Here is a 15,317-nt window from a genome sequence, read left to right as displayed (position 1 = left end):
GATTAAACACACACACACACACATATATAACAAAACACTGAAAAAAAGGGTTTCAATCAATATTCTGTGTGGGCGAGATAACCAAAACCCTAAAGGCTTCTGCGAAAGACAAGATGGCAAGCTGAGTGACAACCTCACTAAAAAACAATCTGCTGTGCTGTAAATGACAACAAATTGTATATGTTATGCATTTATTCATCTCACGTCTCGATGGAGATGCTGATTGAGAGGAGAACCCGATAGAAGAAGTGTTTTCAGCGTTGATTATAGGCGTAGCTCGTTTTGAGGCACAGCTCCACACTTGGTTGCTCACGATAAGAAAGTTAATACGGCGCATTTTCAAGGATTCACGGGGATCATTTATTGTCATTATGCAACACATCGAGATGCAGATGTGGTCCATTTGCTACGCAAGTAAAACATGACAAACGACGCAACAAAAATGGTAGCGCATCCTTCAGTGCATTCATGAACATCAACCTGGAGCAGACCGGGTGGTGGAGTAGCCTCAGGTGCTAGCCGGGTTAGCTTAGCTTCTGCTTCTCCTCCCTTTTGACTCTGCTCTCGGCGGCGTCCGACAGGTCTGGTGCATTTAAGTGTATTCTGTCATATTCTGCCATTAGTGCAGATAAAGATCAAAATACGTCTAATTAAGAAATAAATGTACTAAAATTCATGGGAGCTACTCGCCGTTGATGCTATTCCAACATATTTTCATCCACAAAAGGGGATTTAAAGTGATTTACATATTGCATGAAAGGCAATAAATAAGACGTCTTGTGACGTCAACATTTAAGGAAGAGAAGCAAAGTTCGAGGTTTAGGCGCTTAGCACCGCCACCTCAATTACTGTTTCTGCACCTTTTTTTGTTCATGCTCGACTCGTATGCAGTTTACTCTGATAACAGTGGCATTTACCCCTTCAAAATCAATTCTTTTTTCAAAGCGTCTATTGAGGTTTTGATTGAAGCTGGTTTTAAATGTGATCATAGTGCTGTTACACTGCCCCGTCGATACAGGTGTGAGCCTTCATTTGTGTGCAGCATGTTGGAGAGAACATTGTTCTAAAAGCCAGCAAACTGAAACTGAACGTTTCTAATAATAATACCACTGAATATGAACAACACCAGTGGAGCCTAATCTGTAACTGCAACTGTGCCAAAATACATGGTTTAAACCAAATTCATAGTTGCGCCAAAAACAATCTCTGCAGCACTGAAATGATTTGTTCGATTTTTTGTATAATAATTGCAAAAGAAATAGAGAAAAATGTCAAATGTCATATATTTAGTTCTACCATGACCCTGTTTACACACCTGTTTATATTTTCAAGCAATATATCGAAACTTTAGAGTGTTTCAAGTCAAACGGCTTTGAAGAAGAGAACTCGCGGAGGTGTTTGTCAAACGTAACGTTGGCATGGATCGCCGTGGCATAAACTCCCCCGATCCAATTAGGAGCTCCACAGAGCGCCTAACGTTCTCCTGAGCCGCCTGGAACGGGCTTCTCCACACGAGGTAAACACAACAGAGTGCTTGGTTCTGAAAAGACAATTAAAAAAAGACACCAACCTCCTTAATGCCTTTATAAACCAAGAAAAGCCCCAATCACTCTGCCTCGACGTCTTCAATTTGACAGACTCGTCGTGTCACGACTTCTTTAGCTAACGATCAGTTGACTCCACCTTCAGGTTGCATAAGTTGTGTGTATTACACATGGTTTTTAAAGCCTTGTGTGACATATATATTACCATTAAAACTATACCTGATGGTTAAGACATCTAAAACAGAAGCATGTGCCATGTGGTTACTGCTTCCATCCCAGAGCGTGTTAGTGCGCCATGTGTGCACATATTTTCAGCATGGGTGACCCCAGCGGGTAACAAACCCTCCAACCTGGCGGGGTTAGTGCACGATCAGCCTGACTTCTTTTTATTTAGGTGAGCGATTAGCTCTTTGTGCCGAGCTAGACATCTACTGTGATTTGCACGATAGACGACAATGCAAAGCAGAAGCGGTGAAATATGAGTATAATATACAGTACACAGATGCACAGTTTGACTTCATTACTGGAAAAATACATGAAGGTTTATTGCCGTCTGGTTAGCGAGGAACCCATCCCTCTGGCTTTTTATGTCTTAATGTAACTTTGTCCTCATAAATTAGACATCTTGAAATCAGAAGCGTGTCATATTCTTTCCTTTTAGTTGACTGCCTGGAGAGATTCTTGCTGCCGGACAGTGATTCCTAACTTTCTTTGCTCTTTGGAGTATATTTTTAATGTATTATTTATTTTAGTGCCACAACTTTACGGTTAATCAGGTCTGATGTGTCAGGGTAACATACATATTTCAATGGCGCCATCATTACAACACTGTCGTCAAGTTGAACTTAACAATCTGCGGCTATTGTTCTACTTTTTAAATAATTAGTCGTTTCTGCTGCCCCTATTTGTTTTTTGTTTGTTTGTTTTTAAGTCGCAGTAACTGTTGCTCTCATTGTCTTTCTTGGTGGGTTTGTAATGTTAAATATCTGTAAGACCTCAGTTCAACTAAATATGACAAAGTTGAGGCAACTGGACTGAAAGTGAACGAGTACAGTTGCATCAGATTGGTAATAACCTTTAGTCTTGTGTTGTAAATGCTGAATTTATCCTTTTGAGCCTTTATTTAGTGTTGATATCAACAAAAGAATAGACTAAAATAGCAATAAAATATTATTTTTCATGGTCATAATTTGTAGTCTTTCTGTAAATGAGATTGTTTCTCTAAAAAAAAAAAAAAGGAGTAAAAATAACAAAAGCAGCCGTGACCTTTGTGTCCATTGAAGCCGCTATCATTACAAAAATATAAGTCTGATTGCATCACAGTAACCTATTGACCTCACATTGGCAGTCTTCGGGCTAAAAAACAGCACAATATGAGCACTGCACTGAAGACGTGGACCTCCTTCTCCTTCTCCTCCTCCTCTTCCTCCTCCTCCTTCTCCTCCTCCTCCTCCTCTTCCTCCTTCTCCTCCTCCTTCTCTTCCTCCTCCTCTTCCTCCTCCTCCTACTCAATCCCTAACGGAAAAAGAAGAGAGCGAGACAGAATCTCACAGATGGGATTATTACGTCAAAGGTCGGATCTGATGACTTGTTGTCAGGTTTTGTGACGGAGGCTTGTCAGCTGCTGGTTTTATGTAGCTTTGCAGTATCGAGCGGAGCCGACAGACAGGTGAGCCGTGCCCAACGCCAGCTGGACTCTGTCCATCAGGCCGGCAGCTCCGGCGCGTTAATGCCCTCCACACATCCGCAGCAAAGCCCTTCAGATTCCCCGAGATGCACCCCGACTTTATGCTGCGTATGAAGACGGGAGTATCAGCGTTTCTTTCGGATAAATAGGGCAAATCTACAACATGTCAATGAGAAAAAATAGTAAAAAAAACTGAACACCCAATTTATGATTCAGCCTGATAAAAAACAGTGTGTTTTTCACACAGTGCAGCTTAAATATAAATCTCCTATTTTCCGTGTCAGCGGTCCCCAAAGGGAGAATTATTGTTTCATGCTTCTGCCAAAAGACAAAATACAAATGTGGAGTTCATTTCCAAAGTGCTATGCATCTATTTTGGTTCACAATTGATCGTTCATCAATCAATCTTTGTAAAATATAGAGGACGAGAAAATGTTCTCCTTTGCCACGATTTGAATTCATTTTACACTTTTAAGAGCGTGTGCCGTGTGTTTCCACTGGCAGATTTATCATTTTTGGGTAAGAAAAAGAAAGAAAAGAAAGAAAGAAGCTCATCAGAATCAGATGTCTGCCGGTCCCCTCGTTGAAAAACACTGAGAGACGCTGCCCTAGATAACAAGGCAGTCCAACCCCCTTTCTTGCCAAACTGCAGGAGAGTTGGAGAATCAAACGGTAATCAAAAGCACAGACAGAGCGTTTTCTGAGCAGGGACGTACTGTAATGTGGTTGAGAGGAAACGCGTGGCCTGTTTGTGCAGTTTGTGCACCGGGGACAGCTTGGGAATACTGGCAGGTTGCACACACACACACACACGCACGCACACACACACACTGCCTTGACCTATGGTCTATTTGTCCTGCTGTTTGATGAGCTGCACTTGTCAGCTGTGATCAAAAACAAAGACGCCCTCCCGTCCCCCATGCACACCTTCCTCCTTGATAAAACTCTTCGAAGCATCTCAAACCGCCATGATGCGCTATGTACATATCCTGTGTCTTTGCCACATACCCGAACACCTCGCCCAGATTAAACCATCATTCTCATCAGTGGATGAGTAGTAAAATATTGCTTTAGTACTACTGTGGGAGATCTGATGTCCCCCGGGACAACCAGACTAACAGTACGACGCAGGTATCGTAAAAACCATAAGATCTAACAAGAGACTGAGAATGCAAGTAAACTAAAGGTGCTGAATTTAAATGTCAGGATATTACTATAGCAGCAAACGGCTCATTCGTGATGTCGTCCTGAGCAGAGAACCATCTCCCTGTGTGTGAGTTGGGATCCGAGCTTCTCTGTGCTTTGTTTACGTCGGCGGGCTGGAATTTAGCACCTTTTTTATCGTGAAAATTGATTAAAAGGCGTCTAATCTGTTAAATCTAGATATGAATTCAGAGTTAGCACTGGCTCTGTCAGCTCCTCTGGGAGGTCTTTCCAAGTTGTTCGGCCCCTGATGGTGAATGTGAGTGGTCACATTTCAGTGTTAAACTCTGGAGGGCCTGAGCATCTGAGGTTACAGCTGGGTTTACAGGAAATTAAAAGATTTGTGATATGGATCAAAGCCAGTGTGAGCAATTTCTGTACAGGTCATAGAGATACCCAAAAGATGTTGTTTCATTATTTTTATTAAAACCAAACTGGTCTTAATACAATATATAATTAAGTGGTCTTAATTATATAATTGATGGTCTGCGTAGTGACACGCCTCACTGGAGTTGGGAAGTCGTGGCTTCAGACTTTGTCGGTGCCGTTATATTATCTTGCATGTCATTGATTGAGGTGGTGTGTGCCCTTGCGCTGAGGACGAGAGAGGACGACTTTAATATTGTTAGTTTTTGCGCACGACTGTGTGGGCCGTGCAACAACGGCTGATCGAAGGTCAAAATCGATCCGCAGGTGTGGTGATCATTAAAAACCGTCATCCCTCTGAGAGGCTCTGCTGCGTCCTGCTCACCCTCATCTCCTTCATTTGGTTTGACTGACCAGTCTGAATTGTGAGGTCTGTATGGTTAAACTGGTGTCCATGCAAAAGTAATACAGTGTGAATATAAGCAACGTAACTACTTTTGTATATTAGGAAGAAAAAAGATTTAATTTAGTGTTTTATTGCAAGTCAGAAAAAGTGTTAAATATAAAATGGCTTATTAAAAGTTGTGAGTACAACTAATAAGTGCTGTTGTACAGGGATTTAACTGACTGTCTTCTTTATGGATGAATGCGATTCAATGTTTGAATTATGTGTATTTAAATCCGTGGGGTAAAAATCAGTGCTCAATGACATTAAACAAAAGAAAAGCAATGAAACTGGAACTGGAGGGTGTGTCACTATTTCTTTGCTTGGACAATGATGAAAAGACGAATCCCTTTCACAACCGCGTGTCTCTCCCTGACACTCCCACGCCCAATGACGCCCTCTGTCTCTTTGCCCCTTGCAGGTGAATGCTACCTGATGGAGTGGTCGGACTGGAGCTCGTGCGTGAGCATCTGCGTCAAGGGCGCCGGCGTGGACTTCGGTTCGGTTCAGGTCCGCTCGCGAGCCGTGTTGGCCCAGGAGCCCGAAAACCTGCAGCTCTGCCCCGACCAGGCGTGGGAGTCTCAGCCCTGCACAGGTGAGAGCACTTTGACTAAGTGGGATTGCATTCCGGCACACGCAAATTAGCATGCAAATTAGCTTGCGCGCCAGCCAGCGGCCCCAAACTTTGATTAATCTTATTCATCCTGCTGTACCCGCACGGACCCGAATGCGCATGCTCCTTGAGAAGTGGAGCAGCGGAAGCATGATGGAGAATTCATCAGCGCATCAGAGGGCTAACCGGGAAAGACACTTACTTGCATTCAGGGTCGTACCTGCAGGCTGTTTGGTCTTCTGAACCTGCGAGTTTGAACCGCGAGAGACAAGTGGAGCACCAGGAGAACCCCCCCCCTCGGAGAGAACATGTAGAGTGTGTGGAGAAAGGATTAGCCATTAGAGGGATGAAGGTTTCCCTTCACTGAGCCACCTGGGTCTCCAAACATGACGATGGAAAAAGTCGAACTAGAGCGCTAACGACCGCTATCACTTTGTTTTCCCATCTGTACACTTGGTCACTTGACGCGCTCCCAGATGGGATTCCTCGAGTCAGAGAGTCAGATCTACACCCATCATCCCTGTGCTCATTTACTGTTGTGATCTCTGCGGTTCCCCAGGCGCGTTAATCACCCATTAGGTGCAGCGTGGGCTGTGAATCACTACCACTCCCAAAGCTCAGCATATACAGTCACCACAGGCTTCACTCTGAAGAGCAGCAACCCCCGTGCTCCCCCTCCCACTCTTCCTCTCCTCCCTTTCCTGGCTACTGTACACAGGCCCCACGGCAGTCTTCGGTAGCCTGACCTGGTTTCACAGCATCACTCGAGGGAAGAGGAGGAGTGGCCCAGCAAGGCCAGTAAAGGCGGCAGGAGAGTAGAGAGAGGAGATGATGACGGGGAGATCAAATAGTTACATACAAAATTAATTTTGTGGGGGCGCCCTAGCAGCCTAATGGTTATGGCACAAACCACATAACCGCTTCAAGTCCTGTCTGTGAAGGTCTTTGTTACTCGTCTATTCCCCCATGTTTTCTGTCTCTTCTTGTCTTTCCTTTTTTTTCTTCTGCTCTGTGAGTCAGAACGGTTTGTTATTTGCCACATGCAGAGAACATGAATCCTGTTATCTGCTCCCGGACTTTATTTTGTCACACACATTCACATTGAACTAGTAGGTAATGGGACCAATATGTCTTTTCTATAGTGATTTGTACCAATGGTTTCCCGTCACAGCAACAAAAAAAATAAGAAGAACTTTACACAAACAATCATTTGATCATTAACACTCTATTATATCCACTGGTGCTGGTATTATTAATAGGCGTAATTTCTCTGTAATTATTCTGCTTACTACTCATGATATCAATATTTTATAACATGTGCATTGACTGCGTTGTAATTCTATCATGTTGTCACATCTGTTGCACTTCTGTACATCCTGATAGAGGGATGTTGTTTCGAAAAAAAAAAGCCATCTTGTAAAGCCATCTGAGGCCAAATCTAATTATTCGGCTAAACAAAACAAATTAAATATATATATTATGTTGCCAATTATCAGGTTGCATAGATGCAGCTCGGCTCTGGGCGTGCTCACATCGCCTCTGAAATGAACATTATCATTACTGTCGCTGAATGACACAACGAGCCGTTTGTTCACCTCAATGCGGATCAATAGCATTGGTCGTGAGCTCAGGCCGCAGCAGACGAGGACAATAGAAACTACATTTAATACAAACTGTCTTGACCAGCTGGTGGCGCTGGCGTGGCTAAAAAGTGAAACATGAGGCTTAAGCCCGACTCCATTTATTTAGTAGAGTCCCTGACGCGCTCATCTGACTAGCAAATACAGTTTTCACTCATTAGTCACTAGATTCATGATGTTGGAAGCTACAGCCTGCATTTGTGTACGCACGTGTGTGACAGGCACACAGTAAAACACTCTATATACATTAGTAGTTGTTTGTTTCAGTGTGTGTGTTAATTAATCCTTCGTAAATGAAAAGGCTTGAAAATCAGCGTCTCTTTACCGAGGCTCTACTATATGTATCCAATATGTTTGCTTTCAGACGGGCTTTTCCTCTGAGCAATCTGTCAATAGTAGTGAAACTCCAACATCCTTGTAAAAGATGGTGGGAAGCGCCGGCTGAAGTGAGCGACTGAATGATAATGTAACACTTTTCAGCTGCACTGAGGCAAGAAAAGGGTGAGAACGGAGAAGAGTGAGGGACGTTAAAGGGTGGCGTTGTCGCAGCTGCAGACAAATGGTCCTGTGAACGCTGCAGATAGAGCTGTGATACTGTACCCAGGGAGAATAGATCTTTCCTTTTGTTCAAGGTTAAATTGTTCATTTTACGCTCGCCGAATGAGCCGGACCAATGATTGGTTACACAGAACTCCATCGGGAAATATGGCCATTTGCTGCGCTGATGGAGATATTGATAAAGTCATAATAGCATTGATAGAAAGTCATTAAGCGAAAGCTCTTAGTGAAGATTAAAACATTGAACTGGACCTTCTGTGGAGACACAGTGATAGTGATATTATATGACAGCAGCCTATTATACAACCATAACTTAGCAGCCGCTTTATTAATCCGTCACTCTCATGATTAATGGTGTTCACTGCAGAGTCCCACTGTACAGTCTCTATGGATATTGATTAGTTTTTATTTTGTTCTCAGGGGGCGAATGTTATGAGTACAAATGGTTCAGCGGCGGCCGTCTGAACTCCACCCGGCCCGCAGTCTGGTGTCAGCGCTCCGATGGACTCAACGTCACCGGTGAGCAACTGTTGCGTTGTTGTGGCCGCTCATTATTACACGTATTCAGTCAATCATGAGGAGAAAAACACAAATGCCCCTCTGCGCCATACATTGGAGGTTCCCAATCTGTGGGGGTTAGAAAATACATTGTTAATAATCTGTAGCAAAACAATGTAGCAAATTAAATTCAAATATACTTTTGTATGCAAACAAATACATTGTTTTCCTATATTCTTTGGAATAACTGGATGATTTCACTTTTTCCGGTTTCATGAAAAATTACCATCAAAGCAAAATTGAATAATTTTCTGTTGACCAATTGGTTTAGCTCTAAAAACTTTCAAACGATACAAAGAGGGGGGAAAAATAACGTGTGTTTGTGGCGAGAGGTTGTAAGTGTACCTTGGTTTATTTAAAACACGTGCAATAATTTGGGACACATTCCTCGACAGAATTTTAAACGATGAGTGGTGGAGCTGAATTTATCTGAGAAGTGAGAGATGAAATGTTACAGCGGCTTCACAGCTCAATGTTAAGTCTAAATCAGTAAGTGTCTGTTTAATGTGGGAGGTGAAATTGACACAAAATATGTCAGAAATATAACGCACTGTTCTAATATATATATATATATATATATATATATATATATATATATATATATATATATATATATAAAGTACATTGGACTTATTTCTATAATAAGTGAAGGTGGTGGGCGATGGCAGACTGCAGCTATTCCTCTCTGCATAACACATGTTGCTCATTCAGTTTATGGATGCATAAGGATGTATTTTCTTACGTGTGCTCAGGAGAGCAGCACATCTCATGTTTCGTTGTATCTCTTTAAGAACACAATGACTTTACATCCCTTGTCCTCTCACCACAGGAGGTTGTCCTCCTCTGAACCCTCCGGTGGACAACAGCTCCTGTGAGCCTCCCTGTCTCATGCCCAAGTCCTTCTGCAGCGAGGTGAGCGGCTCTTTCTTCTCATCGCGCCCGTTTCGACGGTGAATGAAAAGAATGAGCGGATAATCTTGTCGAGGACAATTTTGTTTTCCGCACAAAGACGAAAAAAATAACAACCACGATGCAGACATAACTTATGAAAGCACAGTTTCTCTTGGATGAACGGCAGCCTCTGCACTCGCCGTGACGCTCTGCTGCCACCATTGAATTTGAATGCAGCAGGTAATGAAGCGATGGCAGCGTGAGGATGTAAAAACACATTTTCGCGCAGTGTCTCTCAGCTCTGCGTCATCAAAGTCGCGGAAAAACTATTTCTGTTACAGCAGCTGCTGAATCTGAAAGTTTATCCAGACTAATAATGTGTATGTTTTTATGAGAAACCCACAGAGTCAGGCAGGTCAGAATCATTTGATGAGATGTCTGTGTAGGGCATCCGAAGTCACGGGTTCAATCCCCGGATCAGCATGACAAATACGCTCAGTGGCCAGTTTATTAGGTACACCCAGCTAAAACTAGTGTAGTCTCATGTTGAACAAGTGTTGATTCAAATGGATGCCACTTTGAGGGATGTAGTTTGCGGTGCTGTTGAAGAGTGCAGGTGTTTCTATTATTTTGTCCACTTATTTATATCGTGCCAAATAACAGAAACACCTCTCTATGTCATAAATACACATGCTCAGAAATGGTTTTAGTTGTTTCTGGAGGCTGATGTTTTTATCTTAAAGCAAACAGTTCCAGGGCCTCTTCCAAGAACAACCCCCTCTAGATTAATTCACATCCATGACGCCATGGCCCATGGCTTCCTGGATGTACTGTAGCTGCAGCTTAAACCAAACATAATGGTGCGCTGCCCCCTGCAGGCCGGCATATGCATGTGCGAGGAGGCCTTCACAGAGGTGCTGTCGCCCACTGGGCAGCTGGACCAGTGCGCCCCCATCCCGATCCTGGAGATCCCCACAGCGGGGGACAAGAAAGGGGATGTGAAGACCAGTCGTGCCATTAACCCCACCCTGCCCACCACCATCCAGCCTGGACGCAGCGGGCGGACCTGGTACCTGCAGCCTTACGGACCAGGTCAGACCACAAGGCCACACTTTCACGATCAGTCCAGATTACTGCTGGAAGATTTGAAGTATATCAAATGCAAGCGATGCATCCAGTCGTAAAGAATTGTGTTTTGTTGCTGTCAAATGAAAACCTTTAATCTCTTAACTGTCATGTTTGGGAAACTAACTCTGCCTTAATGTACCCTTCAGAGGCTCCTATCTCCCAGCTGTCAAGACGTGGTTACAAAAACCTTCAAGTAAAAAAAAAAGAGTCAGAAATGTGGAGGAAGTCAAAATGATACAGAAAGGGCTCATTTATATTTCGAGAAATGTTAGTTTGACAGTGTTATTGCGACAAAAAAATGAAAATAAACCGCATCCATGACGCCGGTAAATCAGACTTGTATTGACGCCAAAGGAATCTTTACTGAGATGTTGGTAAATAATCACACATCGTTTCTAAAGCTAAAACTTAAAATCATGACCTGAAGGGCTTTTATGTACGTGCAGGTTTTAAGTTCAGGTTCAATGTGATTGATTTGTATAGCCCAATATCCAATAAAGCCTCTGATGGCGTGACAATGTCTACAACATACGTGCAACATCCTCCGTCCTTGTGCCCTCACATTGGAGACAAGAAAAGGAAAACTTCCCCAAAAAACCCTTTCGGAGCTTGAGGAACTTTTATTTAGAATATTTCTACTTGCGCTCCTCGATAAGAAAAACAAGTTTAGGTTAATCTGAGTGGGAAAAGGTTTTAGAAAACCCGGCGTTTGCCGAAATGTTCTTAACCCGCAAAGCGGCGCGTAATCCTTGAGGTGAAGTCGAGGCATGAAGCTGGGAGGTTTTCACACGACAACAGCAGAACACACTTTACCTTCAGCTTGTGTTCGACACACTTGCAGTTGACAGAGTCTCATTAACGTCAGGTTTAAACTCTTGTATTAAACACAAAAGGTCCATCAGGCGTGTTGCAGTCTGCTCTGGTGCACAGATTGGCCTCGCCGCCCGCCCTGACCTGCTGCTACATTAACATCTGAGAACGCCGTCTGCACACTGACAGCAGCCTGACGGTGCATGACGGCGACAGAAACATTTAGGACGCGAGAGTGCAGAACACGTTGCGTTAACGTCTGTCCGGAGCAGGAACTTCCACACATTCACACGCCATCGCTGCTCCAAATGCTAGCTTGTTTTTGCAGCACACATCTTGCTCGTGAACTTTATTACAGTGAGACCTAAAATAGTTATTTTTCTCCGATGGAAAAAATGAAAAAAAAGTAAGAGGTATATCTTCTATAGTGTAATTTTACTGTATGAACCGAGTATGAAATGCTTACAGAAGGTACAGTAGTAGAAAACAAGACAAGTATAGTTACTACTGGGCATTGGAGATAAAATTAGAAACTTTTGGAGAACTTAGACCGGCATTTATGGTTCCTAGCTGGAGTGGAAGACGTAGTCCTGCAAAAAATGTACAAGTACAAAAGAATGAGCATCAGGGAGCCAAAAGTAAATGTACTTATTTTGAAGAATAACATATGTCGTCATATATATAATTGGATTATAGTTATCGATTCACTGTGTCTTGTTGCAGCTGGAAAAATCCACTTTGCTTAATAAATAAATGTTGATTTATGTTTTATATAAATTATGTATCTGGGCAAAGTATCCAAAATTGATTCATGTAAGGATCATCTTCTGAGATTTAAAAAATATTTTTGAAACCAGGATAATGCTTCGGAGGAACACTAATCCTACACACTAAGTCTGAATAGTGCCAAATGTCTTTGTGTGATCACAAAGATGCATTGTAATAATGTTTACAATCATCATTATAATATTCAATAAGGTATACTTTTTATTATGTGTGTAACTTTTTGGAGATACAAAGAATTGACTTGAATCTAAAAGGAATCATGAGAATCTGTTATGTTGTTATTCTGCTTTACCTACTTTAAAGTACCAATGGGAACCAGTATTTTATTGCTACTTGATTCATACAATAAACATGTACACTGTGAATTGCATGCTGCATTTTTATGAAGTGTCACTGGGAGAAAAAGCAGCAGCAGCAACGACATGTTTGAGCTTTCACAGAATGAATTGCTGCAGCTTTTAACGGCTGCAAGTGTAAACAGACAGACGAACTGACGAGCCTCCTCCTCCACAGATGGGAAGCTGAAGATGTGGGTGTATGGTGTAGCAGCCGGAGCCTTTGTGCTCCTCATATTCATAGTGTCTATGATATACCTAGCTTGGTGAGTTGACGAGTTTAATTCCCCCTATTTATCATTATCCTCATTCATACAACCAAAAGCCCCCCCACCCTTCTTCCCGCCATTGAGCCACCCCCCTCATCGTTTTTTCATTTTTTATTTTGATTTCCTTTTTGCTTCCTCCATGCCTTCCTCTTGTACGAGAGCAGCAGCCACTGTGCCAAAGTGCATCGCTCTCTTAAGGCCCAAGAGTCTGACGCCAACGGGATGGTGGTCTGGATGGGTCAAAATGCACATGAGATGATATACACCTGTCCCGATTGCCAAGATCTGGCTCAAAGCAGTAGCAACAGCTCATGAGGACGTGGATGTACCCTCCAGTATAAGCACCTGCAGTCCTTGACCTTTCTCTAAAGTGTCACATGTCCTGCCCGACTAGCCGAGTGAAGGTGCTGATGCAGGTGAGGACAAACCGTCCAGGAACATGTGTGTAGATCTTCAGAGCGGTAGTTCTGTTTATACCTGCTTTTAAAAGTGACCCATATCGGATTACGTCGACCCAAAGATCAGATGAGTTTCCATAAAAGTTACTTTCAGTGTGTTAAGATGATAACACGTTTCTAACATATTTGAATACACAAATGAAGCCTCCTTTGTATATGTATTAGTGACCACATGATATATATACACAACAAAAAAAACAGTCTTGGGTCCCTTTAACCGGAGGGTGTAAACAGAATTTACTGTATTAGCTTAGCATAGTGTCCCCTTGGTAATACCAGAAAACATATCTAGATCCTGCACTTTAGTGAAGAAGAAATCACATGTTGTCAGACCATCAGAGAAGCTGTATGGCCCCATGGGGAAATGTGTTTCCCCAACACAGCCAGTACACAAAGAAATATGTTTTCCCCACGCGCCAGTACACAAAAACACACCAGCAAAAAAACATCTCGATAGTATAGACGGTACATTAATTCCTATCAGCAAAACAAATCTTTAAGTAACAAAACTAAATACATGTGAAACCATATTAATGGCGTCGTTCCTCAATATGAAGCCAATTTATGGTACTTATGGTGTACTACTATTAGCAGTATCGTGCCGCATCACTTTTTATTTTTTAATTTAATAAGTTGAGTATAAAGTAGGAGGATATATATGCTTATAAGTATGTTTAACTTGTTCTTAAATACAGTACTTGAGTAAATGAACAGAGTTACTTTCCTCCACTGGGTAACTCTTAATGTCATCAGGAGACACAACCTGTGAAAATATACAACAAGCAACTCACATTGTGAATTCAGACAAATACGGAAGTTGTAGATGTATAGTTACACAAGTTCCCATGGTTATTATAATTGATATATAAAGCTGCAGTATGGTACATATGTATAGTACAGATCTACTAAATCTACAACAGTAGATCCATGGGGATGAAGGAAGACAAGCGAGACTTGGATATCACTGCAGGGCCTCGTTTCTCACGATGTCATGCTGCCCCCTTGTGGCTGTGAGAGGAAGTAGGGCAACATGTTCCATCTTCAGTTCCCTCCCATTTCATTTCCTGCCAAATTCAAGAGCTCATTATCCTTTTTACTCATGAAGCGTATTGATGTTTTTTCTCTGTATTCAGCTTCCAAGAGTGTATACAATTGGCCTTAATTGAACCTATTCTTGAATATCTTTAGTACTATTATGTGTCTTGAATGTCTTTAGTAATATTATGTGTTGATCAACATTCAATCAATCAGCAACATTTTCTTTTTTAATTGTGAGGATTTGCTATTTTACTTTGACTTGCATGATATTAAACTAGTCTGACAAAACAAGTGCTGTAGTACATCCCTGTCAGCTCTGGGATATTGCAATATTTTTAAACAAAATGTTATAGACCAAAAAGAAAGTAGTTGGCAAATGAATTACTTATGAAAACAATCATCAGCAGAAGCCATCGTAGCCAAATTAGTATTTAGAAACCTGGTTAAATGCGCCACAGTAAAAGAGATGCATACAGTCTAAATAAAAAACACATTTATGACACTCAAGAGTCAAGGTCCAAGGTTTGTATATTAATACACTTGCTGTGCAGATGAGATTATCAGCACTGCAGGTTTAAAACAATAAAGACATGACAGCATTACAGGGTTAGAAAGTCAGTGAAACTCTTTAATCCAATAGCAGTTACAAGACTGGTTGGAGAGTCTGAGGAGGTTGATGCATATAAAGTGCATAGTATAGAATGGCATAAAAAGTAATTGTGTACTATTGCAAAAAATGTCATAGTATAGCATAAAGAAGTCATATAGTAAAATTCATAGTATACGATGGCATGAAAAGCCATGCAAAGTCATCTAGCAGTCATAAAAATGTAACAGTATAGTGTTGCATAAAAAGTAATCAGATTTCCACAGCTGTCGAGGTTACCGACGAACAGATGATCCTGTTGGGACCTCGAACGGGAAACGCCAAAAGAAGCTATAAAAAGTCATAGTATGCCATAAAAAATGTAAATTGCCGTTGGAAGCA

At 42.0% G+C, this 15,317-nt stretch overlaps 1 protein-coding gene across 1 annotated transcript in view; it reads left to right on the top strand.

Moving 5' to 3' along the window:
* thsd7ab (thrombospondin, type I, domain containing 7Ab) overlaps nucleotides 1-15,317 on the top strand; it is a 127,227-nt gene that overhangs the window by 108,520 nt on the left and 3,390 nt on the right. The window contains exons 24-28 of the mRNA XM_068569159.1: nucleotides 5,667-5,840; nucleotides 8,477-8,575; nucleotides 9,444-9,526; nucleotides 10,384-10,597; nucleotides 12,743-12,830. Of these exons, the coding sequence (XP_068425260.1) occupies nucleotides 5,667-5,840; nucleotides 8,477-8,575; nucleotides 9,444-9,526; nucleotides 10,384-10,597; nucleotides 12,743-12,830 (658 nt within the window). The remainder of the gene's footprint in view (nucleotides 1-5,666; nucleotides 5,841-8,476; nucleotides 8,576-9,443; nucleotides 9,527-10,383; nucleotides 10,598-12,742; nucleotides 12,831-15,317) is intronic.

The sequence above is a fragment of the Clinocottus analis genome, unplaced genomic scaffold (genome assembly GCF_023055335.1).
Source record: "Clinocottus analis isolate CAN_PGR_092001 unplaced genomic scaffold, fCliAna1.0.p SCAF_9, whole genome shotgun sequence".
Classification (NCBI taxonomy): Eukaryota; Metazoa; Chordata; class Actinopteri; order Perciformes; family Cottidae; genus Clinocottus; species Clinocottus analis.
This window is presented reverse-complemented; position numbering and strand designations above follow the sequence as displayed.